Raw genomic sequence first — 20,981 nt, 5'->3', positions numbered from 1 at the left:
CATCATCGCTGCCTGGACCTGTCAGCCACCTTCGACGCGGTCTGCCACCGCACACTACGAACACACCTCAACAATCCAAGAGAATGACCTGGACTGGACCTCCTCCTTCCTCTCCGGCAGAATACAGAGCGTACGCCTCCCCACCTTCCGCTCTGAAGCCACGAGATCATCTGCGGCATACCCCAGGGCTCATTCCTCAGCCCAACGCTGTTCAACATCTACATGGCACCGCTCGCCCACGTCGCCCGACTGCACGACCTCAACATCATCTCCTATGCCGATTACACCCAGCTGATCCTCTCCCTCACCAAAGACCCCCACACCGCCAAAACCAACCTCCACGAAGGAATGAAGGTCGTCGCCGAATGGATGAGGAACAGCCGACTGAAGCTGAACTCGGACAAGACGGAGGTCCACAGCCTCGGATCCACACCCTCGGCCTGGAACGACTCCTGGTGGCCGACTGCACTAGGAACAGCTCCAACACCCACCAACCACGCACTTAACCTAGGGGTCATACTCAACTCATCCCTCGTCATGACGAAGCAGGTCAACGCCGTCTCCTCCTCCTGCTTCAACACCCTCCATATGTTCCGCAGGATCTACAAGTGGATCGCCACCGAAACAAGAAGGACGGTCACCCAGGCCCTCGTCAGCAGCAGACTGGACTACGGAAACGCCCTCTATGCAGGATCCTCAGCCAAACTCCTGAAACGGCTCCAACGCATCCAGAACGCCTCCGCACGCCTGATCCTCGACATTCCCTGCCGCAGCCACATCACACCACACCTGAGAGACCTGCACTGGCTCCCTGTCAACAAGAGGATAACCTTCAAGCTCCTCACCCACGCACACAAGGCACTCCACAACACCGGACCAGCGTACCTCAACAGCCGACTCAGGTTCTACACCCCCACCCGCCAGCTCCGCTCCGCAGACCGCGCCCTCGCCACTGTCCCCCACATCCGTAGAATGACCGGATCATTCTCCCACCTCGCCGCCAAGATATGGAACACCCTCCCCATCCTCCTACGGCAGACCCAAGACCTACTGACCTTCAGAAGTCTCCTCAAGACCTGGCTCTTCGAACAATAGCAGCATTCCTCCCCCCACCCCCGTAGCACCTTGAGACCCTCACGGGTATGTAGTGCACTTTATAAATGCTATGATTGATTGGTTGATTGATTGATTACTTTTTTCTCTGGAATCTCATTAAAACTAAAAAGTTAAATGTTCACCTTACACAAAAATGTTGCTTGAAATATCTGAAATAAGACAGAATAGGACAGAAGGTGCACATCAAAATACAGTCATGTAGCATATGATGCAAAAAAAAGACTACAGAAAAAAAGCAATTCAAGTCTCCAAAACCATGTAGAGCCCAAAGCGTATTCAAATATTTCAGAGCCCGAAGGCCTTAACCAGCTGCCAACATCTATGCATGAACTATGCAGCAAAGTAGCTAAATAGTTCATACCTAAAATTACTGACAACCCCCTATACATTGACAGTCATATATCAACCACTTGAAATTAGACCTGCCAACATATCAAGATACAGAAGGTTATACGCACAAACAGTACATTAGTTCCACCAATCAAAATCCAGTACAAAGCACAGAATCTAAGCTAAAAGACCTGGTAAAAGCATGCAGGATGGTGGAGTTGACCTTGGATCCTATACTACCCAAAAACCTTAAAAAGCATCCTCTCCCTAGCCTATGCAGATATCTACTTTCCCTAATGAGTTGCTACATCATAAACCCTCGTGACATTTAAAAAATCCTCTTGTCTCATTGGTGTCATGTAATGAGGTCAAAAAGTATGGTAGTATTTTCATATCAGAGCTATGAAAAAAGCCTCTGTGATGGTTGTGTGATGTTATCACAAATGCTATTGCCATGCTTGCTTTTACCACGCATGTCCTTTACAATGCGTGGCATTACACAATTGACCTTAACCATGCATGTATGTGTATATGTGTATATATATATATATATATATATATATATATGTATATATATATATATATGTATATATATATATATATATATATGTATGTATGTATGTATATATATATATACATATATATATACATATATATATATATATATATATATATATATATATATATTTATAGAGAGAGAGAGATAAGTGTGATTTTAGGGTTTAGGGATGGATGGAGGTAAAGGGAATGTAATTTTAAGGTTTGGGGTGGGAAGAGGTAAAACAAAATGGGGCAGTGGTTTGGCGAGATTCCCTCAAAATATCAAATAAAATATTGTGAGATATATTACCCCATGTCGGTCGTCAATGGATAGCTATAGTTAGGTCAGGTGTTCAATAGCAAAATCGTTTTTTGTGCTGCTAATAACTTTGCACTGTTTGACGAATCTCCACAAAATTTAGCAAAAAAGGTGCTACTGTTTGACTAGTTTGTGCATGCAAGGTTTCGGGGGGATCCCTCAAGCAAGGGCTGAGAAAAAAAGGGGGTCCCAAAAGACAAAATCCCATGCATTTTCTATGGACTTATTTAAGAAGTGCTACTGCAAAAACTGCAGAACGGAATTATAACGAATTTGGGTGGAAGCTAGATCTTGGTACACAGATTGAGCTTTTTGTGATTTGGTGTAAATCCATACAATAGTGTTTTTAGAAATTAAGGGAAAAAAATATTGGTATATCTGAAGTGTTGGGTCTGCAAGTGATTCGAGAGACTCTCGCTGGAGCGCCAAAAATAGAGCTTTCTGATTGACCCAGGGAGATTTATTTCCCTTGGGCCAATTCGCTCCCACGGGAGTCAGACTCTCGCCATGAGCGGGTTTCCAGATTGGCCACCAGCAACATCAGAAAAATGTTGCTGTAAGCCATTAAAGGACTCGGGTATTTAGTTGCCTGTCCTGAAGTTTTAAAAAAGTGATACAAGGGGGCATGGTGAGGATGCCTTTCCCCATTGTGCCCCACGGGGGAAGGGGGGATCCAGTGTGGGCAGGAAAACTTGTGTTTGCTCTCACCTGGCACAAGCATTTTTAAAACTCCCACCAAACACGATCAAACACAATGTCTGCACCCAGTGGGCAGGATCTTTGAAAATCCTTCCGCCAGTTGGGAGCAGACTTTTGATCTGTTTCCCTGCCTTCGCTGATGCGGGCAGGGAAAAAGATCAACAGATTGCTACCACCAGGAGGGAGCAGCATAAATAGGTGCTCCCTGCAGGCGGGAGCAATGACAGCTGCTGCAGCATGCAGGGAGCTGACTGGGGATGCAAGAGCATGGGGACCCCCTAACGATGTGCATGGTGGGTGCCCTGGGTGGGCACCAAGGCATCCTCCTAAATCCACACTGGCCCCGGTGTATGGTGTCCCCCCATGCAGGAATAGGCTCCCCTTTTTAAAAAATGGCCCTGGCAGAACGGGCCCCCAGGTCCTAATTAGGCTCTGGGAGGGAGGCCACATCAGCCCCTCCCCTTTAAAATAATTAAGGCCCTGGGGGTGGGGTCCCCAGGGCGAAATGAGGCTCGGGGAGATGAGCCACATGGGCCCTTTCCACTTAAAAAAAGGCTCTGGGGAAGAGGCCCCCAAGCCCTAATGAGGCTCAGGATAAAGGGTCACATGGCCCTGGTTCCCAGGACCGACCAAATTAATCTTAATGAGCGGTGGCATGTGGCCCCTCCATGCCCTCCCCTTTGAAAGACTTAAGGACCTTGAGGGATCGGGCCCCCATAGCCTAATAAGGTTCGGGGAGTTGGGCCACACAGCCCCCATCCTCTTTTATATTGGTATGGCCCCAGGGATAGGATCCCGATGGCCCAAAGGTCAACCATAAGAGGTGCATGGCAAAGGCTGTGCGCGGTGTGGGGTGGACAGTTTGCAAGGCCACAGGACCTGGCTGCAGGCCATGCCCTGTGATCAACCCCACTGTGCACGGCCAAAAGCTGTACCCAGTGTAAGGTTGGCTGCTTGTGGGAAGTTGGTAGCACGGCCTGGGTGCAACACAGGCCATGTGGCTAACCCCACGCAATGCATTAGCAAAAATGGTGCACGGCAGTAGGTTCGCTGCCTCTGAGTGGCTGTGTGCGGGGAGTTGGACACAGGGCCTGGCTGAAAGCCAGGCTTTGCGACCAACCCCATGCGTGTGATGAAAGGCCGTGCACAGCGTGAGGTTGGCTGCCTGCCGCCGGGTCAGTTGCCTCTGGGTGGGTTGGCTGCAGGCCAGGCCATATTGCCAACACCTTATTGTGCACAGCTGACGGGCGTCATCAGTGTGGGGTTGGCTGCCTGTGGGGGGTTTGGCACAGGACCTGACTGCCGGCTAGGCCCTGTAGCCAATGCCCCGCAGCTCAATGCCAAAGGCCCTACACAGCAGGTGGATCACAATATGGTAATAAAATATTACTTAAAAAACAAAACTAGATATTCCTTGAAAAAAACAAAGGTTAAAGTAAAATTATAGTTAGGTTTGATACAAAGATCTTGTTATGTATTTTTTTTTAAAAACTTAGAAATTCACAGAAAAAAGCAAAGGTGAAAGTAATTTTATAGTTAGGTGAATATGTCAATGACAACATTAACGTTTTGAACAAAAACACACAGAAATTCGCCTGTTGTAGTTAGCAGAGCTAAGTATAACTTGTTCCCCGACATGCACTGCTTATGACCTCCCTTATTACATCACTCCTGACATGCTTTATGACATCATGTATGACATCACTGATGACATCTCAAATGATATCATTGATGACATCACTGACGACATTATTGATGACATCATCCAACAAGTGTGCTAGTGTTTATTATAGTTTACATAGTGGCAGGTAACCACCATATTACTTTTCTATCTTATTTTGTATAGGCTGTGTCCAGGTAAGGTAGTCTCCTCCACACTTCCAGAGTCGGTGCTCCAAGCAGGCTACAGGCCCCATCAAAAATGTAAAATCCAAAAGAAAAAAATAGCGCTCGAATGCCAGAATCAGAGTAAGCGTCACCTAATAAACTGACCGTGATTTCAACATTGGAGTGTTGTTTCTTTTCTTTTAGATGTTTCATATGGATGTACCTGTGTGTGGGCATGAGTGTGTGATATATATATCATTTTATTTGATTATGTATCACTTTACTCTAGGCTGGAATGCCCTGTGAGTTTGAGCACATGCATGCACTTAAATATTTAAGGTTATTCATTACTGCCTAAATGGGTTTGATAGACGCTATATATAAACCCAAAATAAATACATTTATAAACCAGCGGCAACTGTGTAGTTTATGTAATCTGGCCCCTAATGGTATCATTTACTTTAAGAATACAGCCTGTATCAAAGCTGAGACTGTGAAAAATATTGATTTTCCTTTGTTTTATTATCTAAAGCGGACATTACGTATACACTGAAATTGTTTATATGAAAATGCTTAGTAAATAAAATAAAAAATGTTAAAAAAGAATACAGCCTGTATGATTCATAAATGTATTGCTTGGAATATGATCTGCCGAAGTTTTGAAGTTATGTACCTGCATTTATTGCACGTTGTCTGTGAAACAATCAAACCTTTTCAATAATAATAATAAAAAACAATACCGCCTGAGAAGGAAAGCCTGGGCATTTACTTAAACAGTATGCTATCAGAGAAGAGGCACTGGGGTCCAAACACATCTGAGATGACTTACTTGTCTTCTTGGGGCACTTCTGGCATTTGTTGAATCCCCAGGAAGTACCCACAGTTCCACAACAATCTTCTTGCTTCGAGAGCCCAGGAAGGGCTTTCCCACACTGAAACGACCAAGGGAGAGAACGTACAAGGTTAATAGACATGTGAAAGTGCCCTCGGCTGAGCTTCGCCTTCATTTGTTACTGCAGTTATGCATATCTCAGAAACAGAAACCATAACTCAGGACAATTTGTCAGCAAACTAGAGAACCTGTTTCCATGTTCGACAACTTTCCACTAGTCTTTTCCACATGCACTCACATGATTGCCAAGTGTTCTTGTCTAGCTCTAGTCGTTGAGACTAAAATCAGCACTAATATATAACCTAACAAGTGTCTAGACTCTGAGACTAACCTGAACCCTGGACCTCTCTTTAGACTGTGCTTTGACCCTAATGCTAACTTTAATCCAGAAGCTTGACCGTAAGCTTAATGGTGTGCATACATTTATGTTTTTCTAATTTTGGAGTATAAAAGACATAGCACTAGTTTGAAACATATATCTTTAAAATTAAAAAATATCCACTTTACTTTTTAAATGTTTTTTTCCTTCATTTTTCATATTACAGCATATTACATAGTTTGTCTTACAATAGAAATGAAAGCATGAGATACTTTTGGTAAATTTGTTTTATCTCCTTCAACCAGGGATAACCGTATTAGGTGGGAATGTAATGTAGCATGGTGCCAGTGCATGAATGTACTACACAAGATCATAAGGCTCCTTCCCTGTTTAAAAAAAGACAGTTTTCACTTGTATACTTTTTTGGTCAAATGTAAGATTTGGGGTACATAAATTGTTCAAACGTGATATTTGGGGTACAGAAAAGTGCAACATAAAAGAAGTAATACATCAGAACCTTTCAAATCATGTGACATGAACACACGCACAAGAGCATCTAAAGGTGCAAACATGTGTGAACGATAAGAACCACACATTACTGCTCCGAGAGCTTCATAATAATGTTTACAAAGTTTGGCCAGAAGGAGGATTTGTAAAGTTGTAAATAAAAGCCATTGACCTGAACTCCAGCCAAAATCATATGTCAATTGAAGGAACCATAACTTCTTATAATTTCCAGGGATCAATGATTTGGTGAAACCTAACGTCTCGTTAACCGAGGGGCAGGAAAGGGTAGAGGGCAAGGGGGAGCCTGTTTTCTCTGCACAAGAGGTGACAGCTGGCATTTTGGGACTGTCCAAAAACAAGGCCCCTGGGCCAGATAAGATCCCGCCTGATCTCTACATTGCCCATGTTGAGACCTGGGTGCCTGTCCTCACAGCTGTTATTAATGTCATAGTCGAGGGTGGCTGCCCAGATTCCTGGGCCTTATCAATTATCGTACCGGTATTCAAAAAGGGAGATCAGGACAGTACATTCTGTCATAGACCCATTTCTCTCCTGGACTTCATAGTGAAGGCTGACGAAAACAACTTTTTGGCAGAAGTTCAATATGGTATTCGCCCAGGTCGTTCTACTGTAGAACATTGTTTAAACTGGTACATGATCTTGAGCAAGTACACTGTGGCTCGTGCCGGCCCAATATACCTAGCCTTCATGGGGTGACAGACAGAATATCGAGTTTTTTATTTCAAAGTACAAGAATATCGAGTTGTAAATATAGAGGTACAAGAATATCGACAGCAAGAATATTGTGGACCAGAACATCGACAGTAAGGTAAGAAATATCGTGTTTTTTTTTTTATATCGAAGGCAGTAATATTGTTTGTAAAAATATTGTCGATGTTTATATTAGTGTTATGTATTTTAGTACGTATTTTGAAAGTATGTGTTCTATATTTTTGTTTAAATATTGTAAGTATTTTTAAATATATGTATTACATTTTTAGAAGTTATACATTTTTTTAAAACAAAATGTTGCGTTTTAGTTACGTAGCGGGTTGTGGGTTTATAGGGGAATAGGGTGGGAAGTAATTTAATTATAATAAATGTAATAATAATTTTTAGAATGTATTAATTATTTTTTATTAAATAATGCGTTTTTATTCTGTAGTGGGTTGTGGGTTGTGCTGCAAGCAGCACCCGCCGCAATGTGAGAAATGCTTGTGGTGCGTTTGAATGCACAACGTGACAGGCACCGCGCGGTGCCTGCCACCTTGTGCATTAAAATGTAGGGGGGGTACCATAGGTACCCCCCAAGTGCACCGGGGGCACATGGCGAAGTCTCCGCCATAGAAAGACACGCCCCCCCTCCATCATTCTGATATGTATGGCGGAGCCTGCAAGGCACCGCTACCATATTGCTGGGCTTTTCCGCCCAGTAGGCAATCGGGCAGAATGCCTACCGGCGGAAAACCGGCGGACGATCTCCCTGTCCGCCAGGGTCCCCCCGCCATCGTAATGTAGCGGGGGAAAACAGGTAGGCGGGCGGTGAGTTTTGGCGGGTGGATCGCCACCGCCATACGGGAGGTGGTGATGCGCCCCCTATAATAATGCACCCCTTAGTCATTTGGTATATTTTTTATTTCATAGAGAACCAAGAAGGCAGGCTCATTTCAGAGGCCAATTCAAGAGCCAGCTGGCCTGCTGCTGTAGGCAGTTACTCTACTGATGCTGCAGCGATTCACAAACTCTTCAAATTTCCTCTGTCAATTGTTATTGTTAACAAGGAATCTGCTGTTCTTCAAGTCCAATAGCAATACAAGTCATATATGCAAGTTAGGGATTCCTTATTTTGTGAATTTCCCTCCGTGCAGGAATTGACCCGAGCCAGCAGGTGATAGAGAAATGAATGTTCTGAAGTGTATCCTTCGTATGGCTAGGAGCAAACTACTGTAGGCCTCCAAGTGCTCTCCAATTGGCCAATGAAATGAAAGACTGACCCACAGAACAGCAGTTGCGGCCAGGAACATGTTTTTGCCTTACCTTAGATGGGATGTCACAGAAGCCGACAAAAACTTGTCCTTAGGACCTAAAGAATTTCCCCATTGACCCAAGATGTGCCACTTCATGTAGAGTTTCAGTGGCAGGTACCCCTACTTTCTGTATCTATCAGACAGCCTGTTCAGTTACATATGTGCTCTGGCGGGTCCCCAGAGCCAACATGTCTGGCCTTTTCAAGCTCCAGCGGTAGCAACATTTTTTTCGGTTGCAAGCGTATACAATAAAATAAAAGGAAGAAAGGAAAAGAAAAAATGTTGCTGCCTAAATCTGGAGGCCATATGCTTTCAATAATAATTTAATGTGGTTAAACACATCAACCATTGTGTGTGCTGGAACAATACAGCTTCTTCATAGCAGACAAGTGTAAGTAGAACATGTATAGAAACACTTATTAGCTTTATTAATGCACATCACAGGAAAATGTGATTCCTGTTGCCTCAAAGAAAGAGTACTTTTAGCTATGAATTCATGGAACTTGATGGCATAGATGAAACACATAAGAAAGACTACATTTTGTTTTAAATAGGATAAAGAATTGAACGAGAAAGGCAATAGCCAAGTAAAGTATTGGCCTCAGCTCTGGCAGTAAAACTGACTTCTTTTAAGACAATTGTGTTTATTCGATCAAGCAAAGCTGTCACTCACAGAGCAACAGAGGCAACAGAAAAAGAGGACTAATCTACTGTGCTGGCAGAAGTAAAATGTGAACGGCAGGTGAACAGTTCAGTGGATGATAAGGACTGACCTAATACCACACAATGTATATATATATATAAGCATGGATTATTTAAGCCCACAGTAAGGTCTTAGTAACCTCACAATAGGTTTTTTGCCACCAGACAGTTTTTGCTGTCTGGTAGGCTCAACTTAATTAGCATTGGCAAAGCCAAAAGTTCAACCCTATGTGAGAGCTCATGGCTTTGCCAATGAGTTTTAGCCATGTTGCATAGCAGCATGGCTGTTGTTCATCATGGCTTAAAGGTAGTGGTGTGTTGCACAGTAGAGTGGCGCAGAGTGGAGTGGAGTGGAGTGACATAGAGTAGAGAGGCATGGAGCAGTGTAGAGTATCATGCAGTGGCGTAGAGTAGCTGAGAGGCCCATTACGATGGCGGGCAGACTTTGTCCGCTATGCCAATTAGGATGCGCCTGCTACCCTGGTGTTCACATCCTGCATATTATGCATTGCGGCGGGTGATGCTGTCACCCCCCCACTGCCCAGGGGGCCCGCAACAGCCCCCCAAAGGCAATCTCTGCATGCCTTTCCATGGCGGAGTCTCTGCCATGGAAAGGCATGCCCCACGCACCCATCCTAATATGCATGGCACCACCACCATATTGTGGGCCTTTTCCGCCCGGCAGGCATTTGTGACGATTACCTGCCGGCGAAAAATCGGCAAGGTACCCCCTACCATGCAAATGTGGCGGGGGTAAATGGCCGTCGGGCAGGGAGTTCGGGCGGGAGGATCGCCACCACCGGTCGGGCGGTGGTGTTCCGCCCGCGATCATAATAGGCCCCCCAGAGTGGAGTGGAGTGGCATATATTAGAGTTGCGTAGAGTGTGGTGGCATTAAGTGGAGTGGCAAAGAGTAGAGTGGCATAAGATAGAGTGGAGTAGAGGGGAGTGGCATATGGTTGAATAGGATAGAGTGGAGTGGCACAGAGTGGAGAGTCTTAGAGTGGAGTGGCCTAGAGTGCAGTAGAGTGGCACTGTGTGGACTGGAGTGGAGGGGCATGGTGTACAATGGAGAGGCGTGAAGTGGATCTCATAAAGTAGTGTAGAGTGGAGTGGCACAGAGTGGAGTAGAATGGCGTGGAGTAGAGTAGCAAGGAGAACAGTGGATTGGAGTAGAGTGGTGTAGAGTAGAGTGTAGTGGCATAGACTGGAGTGGGTTAGATTAGAGTGTTGTGGAGTGGTGTGGCATAGAGTGGAGTGCCGCAAGGTGGTGTAGAGTGGAGTGGTGTAGAGTAAGGTGGCATAGAGTAGAGTGGTGTAGAGTGGAGTGGCGCTGAGTAGCATTGTGTGGAGTGAAGTGGCATAGAGTGAAGTGGCAAAGAGTAGAGTGACGTATAGTAGTCTAGAGTAGAGTGGCACAGAATAAAATGGCATAGAGTAGAGTGACGCAGAGTGGAGTATAGTGATGCAGAGTGGAGTGGCATAGAGTGGAGTGGTGTGGAGTGGAGCAGAGTGGAGTAAAATAGAGTGGTGCAGAGCGAGGTTGCATAAAGAGGGGTAGAGTGGAGTAGAGTGGTGTGTCAGGAAGTGGCATAGTGGAGTGGCGTAGAGTTGTGTAGAATAGTAGAATAGAGTGGAGTTGTGTATGGTGGCGTAGATTATAGTGGCGTAAAGTAGAATGGTGTAGGTTGGCGTGGCGTAGATTGGAGTGATGTAGAGTGGTTTACAGAAGAGTGGTATACAGTAGTGGACTCAGGTAGGTGGAATAGAGTGGCGTAGAGTAGAGTGGCCTAGAGATGAATGGTGTAGCTTAGAGTGACATGGAGAACAGAGGCGCGGAGTGGCGTAGAGTAGAATGACATAGAGTGGAGCAGAATAATGTGCAGGAGAGTGACATTGTGTGATTTGTGTGGAGTGGAGTGCAGTGCAGTGTATTTGCATGGAGTACAGTGGAATGGAGTAGAGTGGCATGGAGAGGAATAGAGTGCCATAGATAACAGTGGAGTGTCTTAGAGTGAAGTGTTGCAGAGTAGAGTGTTGTGGGGTGATGGAGAGTGGTGTAGAGTGGAGTGGTGCAAAGTGGCGTAGAGTAGGGAATGGTACAGTAGAGTGGCATAAAGTGGAGTGGCGAAGAGTGGCATTTTGTGGAGTTGAGTGGCATAGAGTAGAATGGTGTAGAGTGAAGTGGAGTAGAGGAGAATAGAGTGGCATAGATTAGAGTGGGGTGGAGTGGAGTAGAGCAGAATGGAGTGGAGTAGTGTAGTGTAGAGTGGAGTGGCGTAAACTGGCATGGAGCAGGGTGGTGTGGAGCAGTGCCGAGTGCAGTGGAGTGGCATAGAGTAGAGTGGCATAGAGTGAAGTTGTGTGGAGTAGAGGGGCATGGCGTGGTGTGGTGTAGAATGGCACTGTGTGGAGTGGAGTGGCATAGAATAAGGTGCCATGGCTTAGAGTGGAGTGGAAAGCTGTGGTATAGAGTGGAGTGGCATGGAGTGGAGAAGATTAGAGTGGCGTAGAGTGGCATGGAGTGGAGTGGTGTTGAGTAGAGTGCCATAGAGTGGAGTGGCATAGAGTAGAGTGGAGCGGCATAGTGTGGCATGGAGTAGTGTTGAGTGGAGTGGCATAGAGCGGAGTAGCTAGAGTAATACAGTTGTGGGTGTAAGTAACTGAAGTGTCAGAGACAGCAGATATGGTGAAAGCAACATAAATAGGCAGTCATGTGCATGTGTTAAAACTAGGAAAGCACATTGCACATTCAAGAATAATACCAAAACATGTATAAAATGTAAAACAATTAAGTTAAAGAAACACGAGGAAGAACACATGTACTTGTACTTGGTCCATGCTCCAAGGAGGAGCTAACACAAGAAAGAAAGAGAAGCATAGGGGAGCAAAGCCATCAAAAGATTACAAATGGGAGTGAAAAAAAAAAAACCTAAAGGAAAGCTGTGGGCGGTTGTAAGCCCACTGAATTGTAAACAATATGTTTTGCAGCACAGCGCATGCACTTGGTAGGCAAGACCTAAAAAGGAATAGAGCGGGTGGCACCTCATTTTAATTACAGGCTGCCTGGAGTTCATTAAGTGATTGCCCATTTGTCAAACTATCTCCATAGCTTTCTTTTTAAAACGACACAACTTTGTTTTCAATTTCAAACGACACAATTTGGTTTTCGGGCATGCTATTTTTTTTCCCTTACAAAAGGTCTTTTTTATAAATATTTGTTACTACAAGATGCAGCTTTACGAGCATCGTCTTTACCTTACCAAGTGCCTTCGGGTAGTCGAGCTGGTCCACAATGTTATCTTAAAGTAATCAGCAATGGACAACACACAAACGTATTGAACCGCAAACCAGTTAAAAATGGCATTAGTGCTACAGTCATCAGTGATCTAAAATCTTGCACTTTTTTAAGTAACACCTGACCACAGCTGATGATATACACCATCAAGCCATTTTATCAGTGAAACAAGACATGAAATGAAATGAAATGAAAATAGTTCTTTTATAGCGCATGGCTACCCGGAGGCATCCCAGCATGCTGCTACTAACGTTGTTCACTCTGAAATCGGTGCCACACAAAAACGTGCCGTGTAAAATTGGGAAAGGAGAGAACCTAAATACTTCCAGATTGCCTCAATCGAAATTTGTCAAGAATTTGCTTTGGCTTCACAAGAACATTCTTAACGGTCAAGCAAAACAATTAGCCAGCTTGCCTCCATTACAGCAATCATAGCAATGTTTTGGTGTGTATGGGTACTTGATACTCCTGTAATCCTCGGATATTTCTGAATATTACTTTTACCCAGCATCCTTCGCGGAGGGAATATTAATCCTGTAATGGAATCCACACCAATCCCTGACAGGGTATTTGTTTTGAAACCTGCCAACGCCAAGCCCTGAGCTTGAAAGAATTCCAGACAGCCTCACTATGGCATTGAGAGCATAATTATAAAGACCGCCTTAATAGAAGAGATCTCTGTAAGAAAACATCTTTGTGCGAAAATGTCTGACATCTGATTCTACTTTCAGGAGTTTTCAAAGAGAATTGGCGGGTCTTCATCTGGTTTTCAGACGACTGTTATAATCCACCAATCAGAACCGACAGAGCATGTGCACTTGGCAAGCTTTGCAGAACTAGGATCTTCTGTCATTATCGCTACCTAGCTTAATATTGCTCGTTGAGCTGTGGACAAAGCACCCAGTTCACTGAAGCCCACCCAATTAGATCCCAGTATTACACACATGTGAAATCAATGAGCCCAGCAGGCATCAATTGTGATCCAATGTCTGGTGCAAAGCATTTCAGAATACTTTTCGTGATAAAAAACCAGTGGGCACCGACATCAGCGTAACCTGCTCTTTTCCTTGGAAAAACAAAAGTTTTGAAGAAGGACCTTTAAAAGATTGACTTGGTCTTTCTTCTACACATGACACTGTGTTCACACTCTAACTAACTGGAAAATTCCTGACATTCTAACTTTAAGACTGAAAGAGCTGGTATAAAACACTGAATCCAGCAAAGCACAAACGTACATGTACATTTTTTTTATAATAAATGTTGTGCCTCTTTTAGCTCATCCCTGTTATATTTTAAAACTTGCCTGATATAGCTCAGTTTTAGTTTTACTCTGTGTTTGCGCTGCTTGTGACTTATGGAAGTACCATTTCTTCTGATATCAACTGTAAAACAAAACACTTTCATGACAAATAGGAGAGGCAAGAAAGATGTTGATTAATAGCAAGAAGGGTTATAATCAACCCTCTTGTTTTTAATTTGCTCTAAAATAAAAATATAAGCGTAGCAACTGGTCTACTGCCGGCAGTTTTAAATACACAGATCCTGTTTTCCCACACACTGTACAATTTTGGCATTTATATTTACAGATCCTGTCAGATAAAAAAAAGAAACACCATCAGCCCCCAACAAGCAATGACCAAGCATGCAAGCCCGGTAGGTGAGGTTTGTGCTCTCATTTAACAGGGAGGTTGTTTAAGATTAAACTCTACCACCTGTGCTGGAAACAACAATTTCTAAAAGGATCTAGCCAACAAAACAGCCCCAAAAAACACACAAACATACAGACGTATTAGGCGAGTTTGGTAAGACTGTATATGTAACGAGGGTGCTTTGATAGGTCCCAACTGATTTTCTATTCACTCCTTTATAGTAATAGCCCGACAAAAGCACTTACTCCACTAAGGAGGTCCAATTAGGTGTCTTAACACTGCCTAGACAAATGTTTTGCCTCTTAAATGTTCAATTAAATCAATCACCAGGTGAAACATGGCCATAAAATGTCGGAGTTTCAGGATCTGTAGTCTGTTCCAAATGCTGTTTTATTGGTACTATGTTTCTGTCTGAGTAAGAAACACTTCTACTGCTTGAAATTTAAATAATGCTGAAGGTGGGGGGTCATGTTGCATATATTGCTAATAATGTGGAAAACACCAGTGTCATATAATATACATGTAGGAGCCCTGATTCTCCTGTAAACACTGCAAAAAGTTCAGTTTACTTTACACAGTTTGGTCTGCCATTTACTGAACTGACAAAAAGCATCTCCTAATAATATATAAATTGGTGACAGAGAGAAAAATAAGGGACATGACACCATCCACTCTGGATAGGGCAGGTGGTGTAATGCCCTACTTTCAACAGACCAGCGGAGTAGGCCTACAAGTTAAGAAGAAATGCAACCATTATCCGAAGAGCAGCATTTTACCATGGATTAACACCCTCCCATTGATGCCCATAATTTGTCAAGAATCAGGATCTTTGTGTCCTGGCCAGCATTTTACTGTGGTGTACCCCATTTAAACACTCTCGCGCAGGCACACATATACACACTCACAGACATGCTCACACAATCACAATCACCCACACTAACGAGATCTCTCTCTCTCTCTCTCTCTCTCTCACACACACACACACACACTCTTACGATCTCTAGCTCCCTCTCTCACACACACGCACAAAAACTATATACGTATTTAACATATTTACTCTCACTCAGGGCCGGACTGGCTACCGGGCAGTTGTGTGTGCTTCCGAGCAGGGGGGTCATTTCGTTGATGGGGACCTGTGTGTGCAAAACGAAATTCGTTTTGCTTTTTTTATTTCAAAGCGCACGCAGGTCCCCATCAACGAAATGAGCTCACACCACGGAGAAATCCTCCCCCTGCTCGGCAGCACACACAACTGCCCGGTAGCCAGTCCGGCCCTGCTCTCACTGCTGAACTGTTGTCCAACTCTCGCTACTGCTCTTCTCCTACCAGTAGCGTAACACATGCCCCCAAGCTCCAGCGGGGTCACTCAGCACAGAACTCGGCCTGGAGAGCTCCTTAATGGGTCGGGAGGGTGCCCCTCCACATACCTTGCTGGGAGGCCCCCTCAAGTTTCGTTAGGCCAGTGTCTCCCACACATGGCCAGCTGTTGCTCCAGATACGCACTTCTCGCAGTAGAGTTGGGAGGACGGGTGTGGCTCAGGTTGCCATAGAGAGGGAGCAAGAGGGGCAAGCATGAGTGACTGGGCAGGGGCAAGGGCGAGTTCATGTGCAAGAATTATTACACAGAATATATGACGTTACAACGCAAACAATTACAACGCATGCTTTTACAGAGCGTTTATTATATCGCAACTACCATTACATCACATGTTTTTACAACGCATGCAATTACAACGCATTTTTAAAAACTACCATTACAACACATTCCATTACAAAGCATGCCATTACAACGCATAATACTTTTAGTCCAACAGTAGGGTAAGTGTTGGATAGTGTAGGGGTAAAAATTACTATTCCCACTTGAGTGAGTGCAACAGTAGGGAAAGTGTTGGATAGCGTGGGGGTAAAAATTACTATTCCAACTTCAGTGGGTGCAATAGTAGGGAAAGCGCTGGATAGTGTAGGAGTAACAATTACTATTCCCACTCGAGTGAGTGCCACAGTGGGGAAAGTGTTGAATAGTGTAGGGGTAACAATTACTATTCCCACTCGAGTGAGTGCCACAGTGGGGAAAGTGTTGGATAGTGTAGGGGTAACAATTACTATTCCCACTCCAGTGAGTGCAACAGTAGAGAAAGTGTTGGATAGCTTGGGGGTAAAAATTACTATTCCAACTTCAGTGAGTGCAACAGTAGGGAAAGTGTTGGTTAGCATAGGGGTAAAAATTACTATTCTCAACTACCCCAAAACCCATACCCACCCTAAAACTTAAACATATTCATTACTTACCTTATAATACATTGTAAAGGCATGCATTGTAATGGTATGCGTTGTAATGGCATGCGTTTTAGTGACATACTTTGTATTGGCATGCAATGTAATGGCAGTTGCGTTGTAACAGTTGTGTTGTAAAAGCAGTGCAATGTAATGACTGCATTGTAATGGATTATTCACACTTCACAAGCATAGGAACCAGGTGCTGCATTTTCCATTGACATGTGCCTTGGGACCAATCTTTAAGAAACTGCAACTTAACGCTACATCAATATGCTGCTGCACAACAACACTCAAGCAAAGTCAAAAAGGTGACATTATGGAAATCTACAAAGAGGCAATAAATCAATTGCACCGTCATTTTCTGCCTACTTTGAGGATATGTAAAACTTTAGTGGATTTGTTTTGGGAATTGGGAACAAAATACAGAAAAGGACTTGGTACTCCTGGGGTTGACTGGTTATTCTCCATTCTGGGGACACTTGTAATGAATGGAGTTTAAAGTGGGGATATTGACCCGAATCAGAGATTAAACCTCACCCCCCCTCACTCCCTCTACACCAAAATCAGGCAAACTCGTAATGAAGGTATAGGAGTCACCACAATTCTCATTGGTGAGACACTGTGGTAGAAAAGGGCGAACAGCCTTTACAACAAAACTTTTACAACGCACTACCTTTACAACGCAACTTTTACAACGCAAACTATTACAACGCATTGCTCTGGGGGGCGCTCTAGGATAGGGAATAGGTTAATTTACTATCCAATAACCTTCCCTAGTGTCCACGGGGACTGGAGTTGGAATAGTAAATTAAACTATTCACTATCCAGCACCCCAAAGCACTATGCGTTGTAATGGACTGCGTTGTAATACTTATGTTGTAAAGGCATGCGATGTAAATGCATGCGTTGTAATGTCATACATCTGTAGAAAAGACCATGCACATGTATGCACTATTTCCTTATGGAAAATTTACATAAAATACCTGGTCCCATATTGAAAAGAAACCACAGATATAGGTAGTATTAGATGCAATTTTATTCATGGGCTAAAGTTATGAAAATATAAACATGCATTGGCTACAGGCAGCTAGATTCATCAAAGTCCCGTTTTGCGAGTCTGTAATAGCGATTCATAAGGAATCGCTATTACAGACTCGCAAAACGGGATTCATGTAGGAATCGCAATTGAATTTGCGATTCCCACTGATTCCTTATTTGCGATTAGCTAATTGCTAATCGCAAATAAGGAATAACTCCCCATTCATTCCTATGGGCCTAAAGGCCCATAGGAATGAATGGGGAGTCATTCCTTATTTGCGATTAGCAATTAGCTAATCGCAAATAAGATTGTGATTTCAAGGGTGCCAGGGTGTCCAAAGGACACCCTGTAGCACCCCTGAAATGTAATCTACATTGGTGTTGCGCACACACATGTCCAAAGGACATGTGTGTGTGTAACATGCAACTTAGAAAAATGCATTTAAATGCATTTTTCTAAGTTTTCGCTATTTACCACGAGGTTTGACCTCGCGGTAAATAGCGGCCCAAAATTGCAATTTCGCAATTTTAAAATGGTTCATGAATTGAATTTAAGGAATCTCAAATAGAGATTCCTTAAATGCAATTCCTCGCAAATGTGCAAATTCTTTAATAGCGAATTTTGCATTTGGGATGACGAATCCCAAATGCCTAAATTGCACTCGCAAAGGGCAAGATTCTCAGAATCTGGCCCTTTGCGAGCGCAATTTAGCTTGATGAATCTGGCTGTTAGTCTCCAAACAGAAACTCTCTGTGTGGCTGAATTTCTGACAACTGAATCTTCAGCTCTTGTGTTCACATGAGAATGGATGGGAGAAAGAGAGCTATGTAAGGAGTCCTCTTAAAAATGATTAGACTCTAAACTCCTCTTAACCAATGTACTCATCTCATATTTCACAGCCACCAATTCTAAGACACAAAGTATATGAACGACTACAGTACATTGATTAGGTAGAAGATTTACAGTGGAAGTTACGTTAATTCAGAAAATATGTAATGGACTATTTATACATGGTTTGCAGACATCCACAAGCATCGACATCCCTTCAGGAGTCCAATGAAAAAGACAACTGCGATGTTGAGATTTGAAGGTTCTGAAGGTACCACCGACATAGAGCTGGGAAAGTGCCTGGGAGGAATCACATCTAAGAACAACTTAACACTGGTACAATGGAAATACAAAATAGTTGTAGTCTTATCAAGTAGTAATATAGCAAAAAACTACAAGAAGCTCATTGCTGGCTAGCTTAATGGTGCACAAGCAATAGATATCAAGCCACAAATTTACTGCCGTGCATTGGGTAACAATCCCTTTTTTGGCTTGAACAGTCAATAACACTCCCAATGAAAAGCAAAATTCATCTTTAGACTTTCATTTTTCTGCCCTCAAGCACCTTGAATAAGCAGACCAAACTGAAGGTTATCAGATTGCCACACATATGTCGTACACATGTATGTGATAGATTTGCTTGTTTGCTTCTAGCCTTCTTCAGTCCTCCAAAAAATGAGAACACAACTGAGAGAGCGCCATGTAAAGCGAATTTTGTAGAGGTGCACCATATGTACAAGTAGTCAGCACCCGGATATATAGAGGACCTTTAATCATGTTTAGATACGATATATGACAAAGCATTTGAATGAATTGACATCTGAAAACGTGCAGAACTAGTGTTACAAGGTGCAATTCTATGCTTATTGTAATGTAGAAGTGTTTTGAAATGAAAGCTTTCAGTTAATGATAGAAGTGTTTAATAGATTAATAACGTGCCTTTGGATGAACTATAGCGAAATGTATAATCATGCTTTATGTACTAGATAATTAGTTTAAGTTAGAGACAATGCTTTTGTCGTTAAGGTTGGAGGCCTAAGTGAACCAAGAAGTTCTAATGTAAAGCGTGGGGCCTATAACCAGCAGAGGCCTAGTAAATGGAAATGGCGCAGGCCGTATGAAAATGTCTTGCTTAAACACATAAACAATAGAAATGCTTATTAAAGACCTTTTAGAATTGTTGCAACATTTGTAGACTATGAGTTATGTGTGTATTTCTTTGCAGGTGCCTCATCAAGCCGATAGTAGAGTAGAAAGGCCCATTGTGTATGAGCGTTAGGATGCTAGACTCAGACATGGAGGAGTAGACTAGGAATTTACAGAAGCAACTTGAAAGGATGAAGAGCCTGAGACCCAAGGACGTCTGAACGGGCAAGGATGGACTTGTGCCATGTGGAAAAATACAGAACTCAACACCTTTTTGAGGGGCGTCCCAGGAGGCGTGACATTAACATTGTGGGGTTTGGTATTAGGGACAGTGCCCCGAGGGTGGAGGCAGAGCAGACGAGCTGAGGAGCTAGAGAGAGCGGTCGGATGGGCAAAGGGCATAGATGCAAGTCAAGAATGATAGTCTAAGAGAATGTGGGCGAACTTCACTTGGAAGTCACCACGGCTGACACCTTTTGGATAGGACGGGTGGTTGTTGAGTAGGGATGTCATCTAGTATAGAGTAGGGACAGACTAACCTGAATTTATGTCTATTATCCTGATGAGTACCAGAACTCAAGTGATAGCAATTTTGTTTAGCCTGATGGTCCTGGAATTAATTCTCGTCCTGTTCATTAGCCGACTGAGACTTTTCTGTAGGATTATGTTTGTATTAGTACCTGTTTATCTTTTGAACCTCTTGCTGAGGTGCCTGTATCTGCAGTTATTTTTGGTTATGTAATAAACCTTCTAAATTCAGTCTTTAGTCAGTGGTTCTTTGGGGAAAGCAATTGGGTATTTTGAATTTGATCTGTTTAGTGTCAACTAGGTTGCCTTATTCACTCCATGATAGATAAAAAGGTCCAGTCGACCGGTGATGGGATTCTAGAGGATGAGAAGCAAACTCTAAAGGAGAAATCCCGCCGTATCAATTGGTAGCAGTGTAGGATGGTTATCTTCTGAGTGAGGGTAATCTAGAAGTAGGTTGAGATTTCCCCGAGGCCCATAGAACCCAAGGATGAGTGTCCAGAAAATCGCGGATGGCGGATGGCGTTCCATGGAATCTGACGGAGAGTAGCAGTGCGGCAGACAGCAGCAGGTCGGAGGAGAGTGAGAATGAAAAGGGTCATGCGTTGTTAGATTGCGGTGTTATGTGTATTGTATGTGTATTGTCTTGCGGAGTTGAATGCCTGTAGTGTGAAAGAGGACAGGTTGTGAGCACGCGCAACCGGTGAAAATCTTAAGCTCAAGGGTAGTTTAAGTGGTTCGGGTGTATCGAACACCCAAAGTAATTGTCGACCATTGTGAAAGGGGGTCATGAGGTACCATTGATCGCCCACAGGACCGAGATAGGGGGAACGTGTGTGTGAGTGTGTGGGTAACGGACGCTGGTCGGAAGTTACCGTGAACTTGTAACCTATCAGAGTGGCGAGTGTCCGGTCGTTCGCGGACAGACATTTGCCAGTT

At 43.7% G+C, this 20,981-nt stretch overlaps 1 protein-coding gene across 1 annotated transcript in view; it reads right to left on the bottom strand.

Moving 5' to 3' along the window:
- Positions 1–20,981, bottom strand: part of LTBP1 (latent transforming growth factor beta binding protein 1) — a 1,223,697-nt gene that overhangs the window by 499,532 nt on the left and 703,184 nt on the right. The window contains exon 8 of the mRNA XM_078648754.1: positions 5,661–5,763. Coding sequence (XP_078504880.1) covers positions 5,661–5,763 — 103 coding nt within the window. The remainder of the gene's footprint in view (positions 1–5,660; positions 5,764–20,981) is intronic.

Source organism: Lissotriton helveticus, chromosome 6 (genome assembly GCF_964261635.1).
Source record: "Lissotriton helveticus chromosome 6, aLisHel1.1, whole genome shotgun sequence".
Classification (NCBI taxonomy): Eukaryota; Metazoa; Chordata; class Amphibia; order Caudata; family Salamandridae; genus Lissotriton; species Lissotriton helveticus.
This window is presented reverse-complemented; position numbering and strand designations above follow the sequence as displayed.